Below are 13,266 nucleotides of genomic sequence, written 5' to 3'. Positions count from 1 at the left end.
TGATAATCATCTGGAGGATGGAAGGGCTTCTGCTAGTGATCTGCTGCCTTAATTCTTCTCAAAGGATTCCTCTTTGTAACCACCCCCCTCTTTCACTGAGAGCGAGCGAGCGAGAGCAGCCTGCTTCGCTTTTGTTGACCTGGATGCTTTGGGTTGTATCCAGTGCTAATCCTACTCACAGTAGGCCCATTGATGTCAATGGACATGACTAGTGTAGGCCCACTGATTTCATTGGGTCTGCTCTGAGTAGCTGGACACCACCCTTTGCTTGTTTTAGCATTTGAATCCTTTGCAGTGAAGCACATTAACTTTGCCATGGCTTTCTAAGGAGTGCTGCTGAATTTCTGACTTTATTTGCTGCATGTGTGCAGTGAAGATTATATCAATGAAATAAGTTACTCTTTGTATTCCCCCCCCTTTTTCGGCCTTTCTTTCACCCCCTCCCCCCAATTATTCACTGGTCCGTATTTGCTTTTATTACAAATAGTATGTACAACAACCCTTTCTCCCTCTTCCTTGCCATTTCTGATGTGTCTGGGGACAGTTCTGATGAAGACAATGAGGACGAGGAGGAGGAGGATTTTTCTTGTGTCCAGTTTGGGTCCAGGTATTCCAGAAAGTGTGTAACCTGCCTGTGTTTGGATGCTTAAAAATATCACGCCTTTGCACTTACCTTTCTGCTTACCATGTGGCCCTCCCAAAACAACTGCATCTAATTCCATTCCTATAATAATCCTTTTAAAAATGCTTTTGCTCTCGTGTTAACTACCCCCAATAAACCTGTTTTCTCCGTTCCTGGCCTTTGATGCCAGGAGGAGTCTCTCGCAGTGTGAAGGAGGGTGGGGGAAATGGTATTTGAAATGGGCACGTTACAACCATTAATTTCCACCCATGAGTGTTAAGAGAGAACGCATGTTCTCAGATCCACCTGCAGCCTCCTTCTTGGTTCTAGGGTGGCAACTGCCGCTGCGTTTACTCGAGCTGAGGCAGGATTGTGCAAGAGGTTCCTGTAAGGCAGAGGTGGGGGAACCAGCAGCCTCTGAGCTTAATCAGGCTCACCTGGCTTCCCTGTTTGGGCCAAGCCACGCCCATTTGTTCACATCACCTGACATAGATAGGAGAGATAGTGTTGCGGCTGGATAGATAGCAGGATAGATAGTGCTGCAGCTTCAGACTATGCCCAGTTCAAGCCATGGCTGCAAAGGAACGTTTCTTTGCAACAGCGGCTCAAGTTCTCATTCTGTGGATTTGGCGACTTAACTTGTTGTGTGCTGCTTTCGACAGGAGTCAATGTGCTTGGGGTGTTCAAGTCGCTCTCAAGAGTTATCCAGTCATTTCCGAAAGCAATGCAGCAGGAAAAGCACCAAATTCAAAAGGAAGAATAGGAAAATTCAAAAGGAAAAAAAGTTCTTCCTCTGCAGCTTGAAGTTTAAACCAGAGGTTTCCAAACTGTGGCCTGCAAACCACCAGTTTCAGGTGGTCCGTGGCATGTTAAATATCATACAGGGTCTGGCACAGTACATTATAATTTCTGTGACAGATGGAAAATTAAGTGGTCAGCCAGAACCGTCAGCAGTTTTTAAGTCTCAGGTTGTGGTCTGCAGGCACCTGATGCTGCTACTTTGCTGAAACTAAGCAGCTCTAGGTCTGGTCATTGCCTGGATGGGAGACCACTTGGGAATCGCATGCATGCTGCCTTGGGGTCTATGATGAAAGAAAGGTGAGGTAATGTAATAAATAAGTGGTCTGTTTGGGAAATAATGTTTGGGAACCACTGGTTTAAATCATTTGATGTCATATGACGTTGGGTGATTGACAGATGGGTAGCCTTGCGCCCCTCTCCTAGTGGTCCATGGAGTGTGACCACGTCCGGGTTTGACCCTTTAGCTCAGCCTTTCCCAACCAGTGTGCCTCCAGATGTTGTTGGACCACAATTCCCATCTTTCCTGACCATTGGCAATGCTGGCTGAGGCTGATGGGAGTTGTGGTCCAACAACATCTGGAGGCACACTGGTTGGGAAAGGCTGCTCTAGCTGGTTCCAGTCCCCATCCTTCCCTTCTCTAAGGGTTACTTGAGTGGTTGTGCCTCAGCCACAGACACGTTGACTCCTTATGTACAGGAACACGTTACTTCCCTCTGCTGCTCAGTGTGGAAGATTGTATGTTTGCATCCTGTAATATTGTCCCATTTTCCTTTCTGAAAAAAGGAAACGGTCCTTTCCCATACTGGGGGGAGGCGTGTTGTGAAGGGATGAAGCAGCCACAGACCCTGCTTTGTGCTGCCCATGGGAACAGGAGTGTGTTCTCCTCTTCAGGCATACCACCGCCATGCTCTTGGCAAGCCAGTTCAATACTAGCCCTACTCAGAGTAGACCCACTGAAGTTCACTCTCTGTGATGAGGCTGGAGATAGAGTACATGTGCCCCTACACTGTGCTCATATCACAACCGCTTGTGCAGGAGGCGTCCTCCTGTGCTGCTGTGCTTAGAGGGCTCTTCATTCTGCAAAGATCCGGTACTGACGGCTAGATAGGAGTCTTTAAAGGGGATCAGTTAGACCAGCCTTTTGCAACTAGTGGGCCGCCAGATGTTGTTGGACCACAATTTCCATCTGTCCTGACCATTGGCAATGCTGGCTGAGGCTGATGGGAGTTGTGGTCCAACAACACCTGGTGGCACACTAGTTGGGAAAGGCTGAGTTAGACAGTCGCTGCATGTGGTCATGGATGTGAATGCTACATTGATGGAGCACTTCTAGTGACAACTGGTGATGCTCATGTGGACAGGAGTAGGGGCAAATTGTAGTCGAGCCGAAGTCAGTATTACTGGCCCTTCCTCATTTGTAATCCCTCCTTTCCGAGGCCCTTCATGCATTTGGGAAGCCAGGAGGTTACTGTGTATTGGAGCTGCTGATAAAAACACACATGCCGCTTGCCGCACATGCAACGTAACTAGGTGTGCAAATGGCATACGCTTCCACTAACACACACACCCTCCTCACAGGAAGCAAGAAGTGGAAGGAGGTGAGCTTGGAGGCTGCTAATGGCTTGAAAGCATAAACAGACCCAATAATGAGTCCTTCGCTGCACTTTTTTTTTTTTTATAGAGATGTTGACTTCAAGGAAATGCTAATTATAAGTGGCCATGCAGGTTTAATGACAGAAGGTGTGGAAGAGTCCAGACCTGGAGCTGCTAATTAATTTGCTGGAGGGTGGGGAGGAGCCTTTGAATCAGATATGGATATTCATCTGTCGCTGCACAAACAATTGACTGTGAAATGTTCAATGCTGGCCAGTTTCATTTCATTTATATTTATTTTTTCAAAAACATCTATTCCACTTTCCTTCCGCCAGGGAACTCAAATGTGGCTAACAGCGCTTGAATGGTGTTTTTTTTAAAATTCAACACATAAAAGTATTGCTAAAGTCAGCAGTCAGAACAGAAAATCTGCCTCAGCACTGAAATATTTATATGTTTAAAAATCCTTGTGCTATATATTCAGCTGGCGTGCTGTATGGTAACTCCGTCTGAATTTTAAATAGATCTTATGGCTGGTTTCAAAGTGTGCGCTGATCTGCCTTCCTCATTCGTAAAGCAAATGTTACATGATAAGCTGCCTTCTGGAGACTGTGGGTGGTGCGTTGGGCATCTGGCATATGATTACTTCATCAAGAGAGTGTTGCTGTTATAACCACAATGCTTGTATGCATTGCTGCAGCCGCTGATGGCCAAGGCCTTTTTTTTGCTATTATCAGCAAGCGAGTTAAATGCAGCATTCATGCCTCTCAGTTTAGGGATGTCTCTCTCATGGCAGATGTGTTATTGTTATTATGACCGGCCCTTAACGCTGAGGTCCCAGGTTACAACAGTTCATGTCTATTGTTCATTGTAATTTTATACTTCTGATTGTACGTCGCCCAGAGTGGTTGGATAACCTCCCAGATGGGCGACTAACAAATCCAATAAATAAATAAAATAATAAAAACAATTAAAAACAACTTAAAATCACAAAGAATTCAAAAAAATAGGGTGGATCCTAAAAATATACATCTTGGGTGTCAAAGAGCAGGGTGAAAAGGTGGTTGTGTTCAACGTTAGCTCTACTTGGAGTAGACCCATTTGGGTGGCATCCAATGTTGGTCCTACTGAGAGTACAGCCATTGGAATCAGTGGGCATAGGTAACAGGCCCATTCATTTCAGTGGGCTTCCTCTGAGTAGGACTTACTTGGGCACAAGCCTCTGTCTTTGGGCTTGTATTTAGGTCTCTTTAGGTTGTGCTTGAGGTCTTCACCAGCCAGATGCACAGGACTTTGCTGACTTGTAATAGATCAACTTGGTGGCCCTTTAACGTTCTGTCCTATCCCCAGGCCCACCTGGTGTCCATGTGTCAGGGGGCATTTCGGGGGTGGAGAACCTTAGGCCCCGGTGCCAAATGCTGCCCTTCAGGCATCTCTAGCTGGCCCTCGGAGCTCTCCCCTAGGCTGCCCCTTTCACTGGCCCTGCTTTGCGCCCTGAGTGCTTTTAATTGCCTGAGATGTGCCTGGAAACTCTGATGATGCCTTTTGCTTGTCTGGATGGAGGGTAGAGAGGTGTGTGTGTGTGTGCACATGCAGAAACTAACCTAGTATGCAAAGGCAAAATTTGCATTTGCTGCTCCACCCACTTTTGCCTCGGGCCCCACCCAGCACTGGCATGTAGCCCTTGGAAGGTTGCCCAGAAGGGAATGTGGCCCTTGGGCTGCGAAAGGTTTGCCACCCCTGCTATATTAGAATAGGGGCCTGTGCTGAGCGCTTGACTCGTGTCGGTCCTATCCATGCAATGCAGCCACTGTAAAAAGCAGCAGCAGTTGCATGGAGTGGACCTACCATGCCTTTTGAGTCACCAGCGTAGGGCCCTATTCTAACAGTGTAGGGCTATGGCCTGAAGGCACATGAGGCCACCACCTTGCTGAAACTAAGCAGGTTTGGGTTTGGTCAGTGCATGGATGGGAGACCGCCTGAGTATGCCGTCTTGGGTTCCATCTTGAAAGAAAGGCGGGGTGTAAATGTGATTAATAATAATATTCTAATATGGCCTCCTATGCATGGACATTGGGTGTACCTGAGGCCCGGGGCAGGAAATGCAAAAGCCAGCGAACCAAACCATCTATTATGTTATTGAAGTACTGCCACGGGGGCGGGGAGTTAACCTAGGTAAACAGCTTATACTGTGGATCAGCTCCTGTGCTGTGGCGAGTTCCCTCTGCCAATGCTACACATGCCATGCTACACATGCACAGCTCTCACTCTGTGGACTGCCAGCCTCCATGTGACTGCTGTGGAAGTGGCTGTAACTCTTGATTTTAGCTTATGTTTCCTTTTTTTAAAAAAGTGGTGGAGGCTCTGGAGGAGCCAGCATTTCTGACTCGTGCAGTGACCACTTCACCATTGAGACCTGCAAAGAAACGGATATGCTGAACTACCTCATTGAGTGTTTTGACAGAGTGGGGATAGAAGAGAGAAAAGCACCAAAGGTATGTTATATGGTTTATTTCTAGGCTGCGCTGTGGCCCAAGGTGGCTGACACACAAATAGCAAAACACAAATAGAAAATACAAAGAAAAACAATACAATTTACAAAAATTCAAGCCAACAAAATCCTAGCATTTCTAAAAAGCAACAACAGCTAAAAACCAAAAGCATTCATCTTCCTGGTAAAGGGCAGTCCCCCAAAAGATGTCACTAAGAGCAGAGGTGAGGGGGTAAGGCAGGTGGAAAAACTTCTCCCCTGATGGTCCCAGCACAGTCTCACCTCTGCAGCAGTGAGATATGTCTCAATGCAGGGGTGAGGCTGCTGGGACCATCAAGGGGCAAGCTGGCAAGGTATGTCAGCAGACCGACTGGAATAAAGCAGGGGAGTCCAGAGAGAAAAGAAACTGATAATACTTTCCTGAACAAGAACGATATACAATATAATGAAAATGAGGTTATCATACTTTGGACCCATAATGAGAAGACACGATTCACTAGAAAAGACAATAATGCTGGGAAAAACAGAAGGGAATAGAAAAAGAGGAAGACCAAACAGGAGATGGTTTGATTCCATAAAGGAAGCCACAGACCTGAATTTACAAGGTCTGAACAGGGTGGTTAATGACAGATTCTATTGGAGTTCGCTGATTCATAGGGTCACCATAAGTCGTAGTCGACTTGAAGGCATATAACAACAACAAATGAGGAGAAATAAACAGGTTTATCTATCTTAGGTCAGGCCTACACAGGGAGGGGAAACTCCTTCAGAGCCACTTTCTCTTCCAACCCCTTCGGTTGTCACATCTCAACAGTCTTCCTCACAGACGGCTAACTCCCAACTGATTAGACTCTCCCACCAATCAGTCTGCTGTCAGCCAGACCAGTAACCGAATTAGCCCTTTAAGTCACACACTGAATGGTCCCTGCCATTGTACTTACAGCAGGGGGAAGGGTCCTCTTCTGTGGCCGGTTTTGTTTTTCCAGAAGCAATTTTAATATGGTGGAGAATAATGGGGACACATAGAGGCTGCAATATCCTCTCCTGATTTCTCCGCTTCAGGAAAGAATAATTTACTAGATCCTTCCTTCCCACTCTACAGATCAACTCACATAATCCAGACCAGACAATTTTGTATGTTTTCCCCACCCCCACCACAGGCTATGTCGGGGGAAACTCAAGACTGAAAAACTTAGGGTTGTATCTAACTACGTTTTACTCAGAGTGGACCCATTGAAATGAAAGGTCCTAAGTTAGCCATGCCCATTGATTCCAATGAGGCTGCTCTGAGTAGGACCAACACTGGAAACCTTTTACAGATGGGGAGAGGCTGAGCAACAGCGAATTGTCCAAGTCTCACTGGGGAGTCCACAGATAAGCTCCTGTCTTCTGTTGGGCGCATGTTGGGTTGGAGAGACCAGGGTTCAAGAACTAGACCCACATCATGGCCTTAGATGTGTCCTTAGTTGACCTTTGCTTTTATTGTATTGTGGTTGTTTTTTCCTTAACTTATTGTAAACCGCTTTGATGTGTTTACAGTGGTATACAAATATATTTATAAATAAATGATCACCCAGCCTCACGGTAGAAAATTACTATAATATTATTGGGCACAGCAGCCAAATTCTCCAAAAAAACCCAGGAGAGGGTATTATGGGGAAGAGGAGGAGGAAGTCTCTCCACTGGAAAAAGTGCCACCTTTGGGTTTTGAGAAAGATGGAGCTAAATGTATTGCAGGACTCCAATTCCCATCAGCCCCAGCTAGGATAGCCAGTGAGTGGGAATGATGGGAGTTGGAGTCCAGCTGCATCCAGAGGGCCACAGCTTCCCCATCCCTGCGTCAAAAGAAGGCACAGTTGTGGTAAAGGTAGCTAGGGGCAGTAAAGGCAAATGAGGATCTAGTTCAGGGGTGGGCAAGCTGTGGCCCTCTAGATGTTGCTAGATTTCAACTCCCATAAACCCCAGCTAGGATGGCCAGTGATTTGGGGGTGCTGGGAGTTGGAGGCCAGCAATGTCTGGAGGGCCACAGGTGTTTCTCAACCCTGATCCAAGGGATTTAGGGGAAAACGTGCCACATTGTTCATACGTTTGCAAAGTGTGGGCTTCAGCATTGCCTGCTGTCATTGCTGTTTGTTCTCTTAGTTGTGTAGCCAGCCGATGGTGAGCCAATTACTGAGCAACGTCCGATCTCAGTGCATTTCCCATGCTGCTTTGGTGCTCCAAGGATCCCTAACGCAGCCGAGGTGAGTCAGGCCTACTTGTTCCTATCTGTGAGGTGCATTTTTGTGGAATCCCACACCCCTTGCCTGCCCATCTCACCCCGTGTCTCTTTTTTTATGTGCATAGGTCATTACAGCAGCAGTCGTTGCTAGTCCCGTACATGCTCTGTAGGAATCTCCCTTTTGGCTTTATCCAAGAGCTGGTGAGAACGACTCATCAGGATGAAGAGGTGTTCAAACAGGTAAGTGGCTTGTTTCTAATTAGCCACGATACCTGGTCTTATTGATTTCATTTTATTTTATTTAAAGTATTTATAAGCCATTATGAAAAGTATGGCTTTTCTATGAAGAGTACATCAAGGTGGCTTACAACGTGCAAAGACATTTATGCAATTAAAAACAAATGGCAGCTGGAAGGCCGAAGCAGAGTACGTTGCCCAGTCAGCCCAAAGGAGTGCTTCCGCCGTGTTAAACTTTATCCACACCAAAGGCGGCCATTATGTACCAGCGGCAATAAAGCTGTTCAAGACTAAGTCTTTAACGCAGCTTTTATATGGAGCACAACTTGGCCCCTATCCCAGTCTTACACCTCTGGAAGCAGTACAATCTAAATTCTTGAGGGCAGTCCTCCAAGTACCTCATTGTGTCCCAAACGTTGCCTTACAATTAGAGGCTGGCCTGCAAAAGGTTGAAACCAGGGTTTGGCTTGCTATTTTCAAATTCTGGCTGAAACTAATCTTGTTTCCGACTGGTTTGGCCACACTAACATTCCAGGACGAGTACCAGTCATTATGGAAACAAACCTTGCCTCAAAATCTCCAACTATACGGTCTTTCCCTGGGCTACCTCATTTCCAAAGGATGTGATATGGCTTGGTCAACATTTAGGCAACGCGTTGCTGATATCGAGCGCCAACAAGACTTGGGCTTGTTCTCTAAGTATGCCTCAATGGATAGAGCGCTACAATTCAACAAACCTGCAAATTATCTTTTTACACTCTCGGTGCAAAAACATTGCACAGCTTTCACACTGGCACGTTTTAATGTCCTTCCTTCTGCTGTCCTGGAGGGAAGATATAAAAAAACCCCTACTACGACCGTAAGTGCCCTTGTGACGCTGGAGAGGTGAAAACAGTGACCCACGTCCTACACTGCCCATTCTATTCTGATCTACGAAGATCTTTAATTGTACCTCTCCTATTGAAAACCCTAGGACGATCAGACGCATTTTATGTCCTCCCACTTCTTTCTGATCAAAATACTTTTATCACCTCCAGTGCTGCAGCGATCAAAATTCACCACAAACTGACTCTAGCCACCTTGTAATTCTTGGGTTTTTTTTTTTTTTTTGGATTTTATAACTATGTCTTTGACAAGTCTATTTTATAGTATTGTGTTTTAACAATTTTATCTGATTACCTCATGCTGGTCATTGACCGTAACAATAAAGATATTATTATTATTAAAAACTATAAAAACATCACTAAAAACAATACCATCAATAGTAATGTATTGGTTGTGGGGGGGATCATGTTAAAAGGCCTAAAAAGTTGGGTTTTCAATAGATGCCTGAAAGAAAGAAGGGATGGTTCCTGCTGAACCTCTATTGATGGGAAGTTCCACAGGGCAGAGCCTGCCACACTAGAGGCTTGGTCCCTGGTGGAGGCCAACCGGACCTCACGAGTGTGGGGGACCATCAAAAGTGCCCCGTCAGAAGATCTCAGTGATCGAAATGAGAGTCAAGTGGTCCTTGAGATGATTTGGGCCCAAATAATTTAGGGCTTTGAATTAACACAAGTCCCTTGAACCTGGCAAGTTGGCAACTCGATAGCTGAATGCAGAAACTCAGCACAGAGTGTCTTCTCCTTTGGCCCCTCTGGATGCTTTGGACTCCTTCACCGGACTTACAGCAATTCCATAATAATTTGCTAAATATATATTTTGGAAAGTTGTTTGTCTGCTATGCATTAGGACACCTCTTAAGATATCGTGAGAGCCAGTGTGGTGTAGTGGTTAAGGTGTTGGACTACGACCTGAGAGACCAGGGTTCGAATCCCCACATAGCCATGAAGCTCACTGGGTGACCTTGGGCCAGTCACTGCCTCTCAGCCTCATGAAAACCCTATTCAGAGGGTCGCCATAATTCGGAATCAACTTGAAGGCAGTACATTCTTGTTATTATTATTATTAAGATATCGTAACCGAATTTTGCATGATGATGGTTCCCTGAGATCAAGGAGCAGATGTCTGGATACAATTGGATGCCATTTGGATTCAAGATGGCGGACTGAACCTGTCAAAACTGCACTGGCTTGAAGAAATACGCCTGGCGCCGACGCTTCTATCTTTTCGGCGCCAGGTTAAGACCTGGCTATGCTCCCAGGCATTTTAAAGCGTTTAATGTTACAATTTTAAATCTCTTTGTTTCAGTTTATTTATTGTGATATTTTGTATTTCTGTACTTTTAATCTTTTGTACACCGCCCAGAGAGCTATTCGCTATGGGCGGTTTAAAAATGAAATAAAATAAACTGCTGATTTTGAAACAGCACTGATTTGGGGGGGGGGTTCTTAGAATTCCCGAGTATTATTGGGTACGACGCTGCTAGCATCACTATGAATACAACTGTATCACCTATTACTGTTGTTGTCGTCATCATCCTTCACAGCTGCTACCGCTGCTAGGGAGACCATTATGCAAATTCCAACTCAGCCTCAAAGCTGACTGGGTTTCTGTGGGCCAAGCACAGTTTCTGACTTGAAATTTCCTTACCGGGTTGTCGTGAGAATAAAGGAGGAAGAATTGTTGTTATATCTCTTTCTGTATTGCACCATCAATATGCACAGCACTTTACAAAAGAACTGGATTGATGTGTCCCTGCCCTAATTCAAAGAGCTTGGAACCTAAGAATAGACACAGGAAAATGCAGAGGAAGGTGCGGAATGAAGGCATAGGCATACAGGGGAAGGAGAGTTCACTTACACATATGTTGGCTTAGTTTCAATAGGGTATAAGGACTAGGGATTGTCTAAAGCAGCCTTTCCCAACCTTTGGGTCCCCAGATGTGGCTGGACTACAATTCCTATCATTTCTGACCATTGGCCATGCTGGCTGGGGTTGATGGGAGTTGTAGTCCAACAACATCTGGGTGGGGACCCAAAGGTTGGGAAAGGCTGGTCTAAAGTCTTTCTGGCTCAGGTGAGTTTTGAGGAGAGACTTGGAAGGAAATAAGAGCAGAAGGAACACAAGGTTCAAGAGTGGCAGTGGCCCCCCTGCAAGGGTGTGGGCATTGGCAAGCACCCAACGATGCCTACCTCTGGTGCTGAGTTGTGGTTGTACCTTAAAATTAATGCCAAACGCTCATAATTTCCATGAAGTGTGATATTCAGTGCATCAGTCTGAATTATTACTGTGCCCTTGGCTGGCAAAAACGAGTACAAACTTCACTAAAATAAAGCATTATAGTAGTGCATGAGGCTACCATAAACGGGGCCTTTGCAGTGATGACCCCCCCCATTGTGGAATCCCCTCCCACTGCAGATACATTCATCTCCCTCAGTGACATCTTTGCATCCCTTCCTGAAAACATATCTGTTGCATTTGGCATGTAAGGGTGAACCAGATAATTGCTTTTTGCGTGTGTGGCTGTTTTCTGCTGCTGACACATCCTTATGATATTGTGGTCTTATGGTTTTATTGCTGGTGTTTGATTTTGTAATTTATTAAGTGTTCATTGCCCTGAGAGCTTATGTGGAAGGGGCATTCTACAAACATAAAAACGGTTATAACGATGGTAGCGATTATAATGATATAAGGCTGATCTTAGCTAGTATGTAGTTAGTTATCTAAAAGCATTTATATGCCACTTTAATTTCCCCCCAAAAAACTCAAAGCTGTGACTTTATGACCAAGGGCGTTTTTAGAAACTGGGATTGCTTGCTCATTTTATTTTCTAAAATGTACGTACCGTCCTTTGTCAAATGACCAAATGGCAGTTTACAGCATAGAACACAATAAGCAATATATATATATATATATCAATACATAACATAATATCTCTACAGTACAAAAGGTTAAAACAGCTTTTTTAAATGCAAAGCATAATAATAAGCAATTACATAGTAATACATAATATAGTCCAAAGTGGAAAGTGTGAGAAACATGATTCTCTTTTTCTTTCCCCCTTCCTCCTTCTATAAACAGATATTTATCCCCATTTTACAAGGCCTGGCTCTTGCTTCGAAAGAGTGTTCCCTTGATAGTGACAATTTTAAATACCCCCTAATGGTGAGTAGCCTTTCTTAATTTCCCCCCCTTTACATTAATACTTCCTATACCTGATGACAGCCTGCAGCAGAGATGGACAATGTTTTTTTCCTGTTGCGGGTCACATCATCTTGGGGTTAATTTGTCAGGGAAGGAGCCAAAAGTGGGTGGGGCTGATTTTCTGCCACTCCCCAAATGGAGAGAGTTATGCTCTGCTTGGTTTCTGTCATGCTGTAACCCAATCCAGGAGATGTAAAATGTATGGCATGTTGTCCTTTTGTATTTCCTTTTATTTCATTCTGTCCTGCCTTTCCTGACCCATTGGGGGAAGGGGGAGATAGATAAAGTTCTTCTTGTTGCGGGTTCTCGACATTCATCCAACCGACTTTCAGCTCTTGAATCGTAAGACAAAAGAGTCTTGGTATGCAGAGGACAATAGATCTATTTTCCCCAGTGTTAATGTCACTTGTGTGGCCATTTTGGAGTTTGCTGACCACTTTGTTAGGCACCAAACACAGAAAGGATCTGCACCGCTGGCTTGCAAGATACAGTGTGTGCTCCTCTCCCAGCAAAGCCCCTTTTAACCTGTGGTGAGCAAAAGGGAGATTAACAGTAAGCCGTAATTGGTAGAGGTTGAGCCCTGGATGGAGAGTTGAGGATAATGTTGGTGTGTCCTAAGAAACTTCCTTATACTGTGTGTGTGTGTGCGTGTTTTGTATGTATGTAGTGTGCAGCCCCTGCTGCATAAGGAGTGGGTGGTGGCGAGGGAGAGAGTGCCTTCTTGGTGATGGCACCCTGCCAGTGGAACACACACTCTTAGGGAGATTTGCCTGGCACCCACAGTGTTAACCTTTTTGCTCCCCAAGGAAAGGACTTTTTATCTTCTCGAACCTTTTAAAGAACATTTAGCCCTGCATTGATCAGGGTGGTTTGCTGCTTCCCCACCCATCTTTCCTATTTTTGTTCTTGTTCCTTGTATTTTCATTGAATAATGTTGCAAAGGGATGGGGAGCCTGTGCCTCTCCAGATGATGTTGGACATCAGCTCGCATCATCCTTGGCCATTGGCCACGCTGCCTGGAGCTGATCAGGGATGGAGGGCCACCAGTTCCCCCACTCCTTGTTCAGAGGTTTGAGTTGGCAGCCTGTCCTCTACAACCTTGTGAGAGTTTTCTTCCTACTTAAATTGTGGAGGGGAAAATTGTTGGGCCCTGGCTGGTGGTGGGAGCGGAGGCATAGTTAGCCATAGTCAAATCTATACCTGAGGGTGTGTGT

At 45.3% G+C, this 13,266-nt stretch overlaps 1 protein-coding gene across 5 annotated transcripts in view; it reads left to right on the top strand.

Annotated features, from left to right (window-relative positions):
* UBE4B (ubiquitination factor E4B) overlaps window positions 1-13,266 on the top strand; it is a 67,155-nt gene that overhangs the window by 26,282 nt on the left and 27,607 nt on the right. For 2 of the 5 annotated variants that reach the window (XM_061600669.1, XM_061600668.1), the window contains exons 9-13: window positions 488-607; window positions 5,371-5,512; window positions 7,651-7,751; window positions 7,855-7,969; window positions 11,930-12,013. In XM_061600669.1, the coding sequence (XP_061456653.1) occupies window positions 488-607; window positions 5,371-5,512; window positions 7,651-7,751; window positions 7,855-7,969; window positions 11,930-12,013 (562 nt within the window). The remainder of the gene's footprint in view (window positions 1-487; window positions 608-5,370; window positions 5,513-7,650; window positions 7,752-7,854; window positions 7,970-11,929; window positions 12,014-13,266) is intronic. The other 3 variants (XM_061600671.1, XM_061600670.1, XM_061600672.1) reach the window with 2 other exon arrangements.

Source organism: Rhineura floridana, chromosome 18 (assembly GCF_030035675.1).
Source record: "Rhineura floridana isolate rRhiFlo1 chromosome 18, rRhiFlo1.hap2, whole genome shotgun sequence".
In the NCBI taxonomy this organism is placed as follows: domain Eukaryota; kingdom Metazoa; phylum Chordata; class Lepidosauria; order Squamata; family Rhineuridae; genus Rhineura; species Rhineura floridana.
This window is presented reverse-complemented; position numbering and strand designations above follow the sequence as displayed.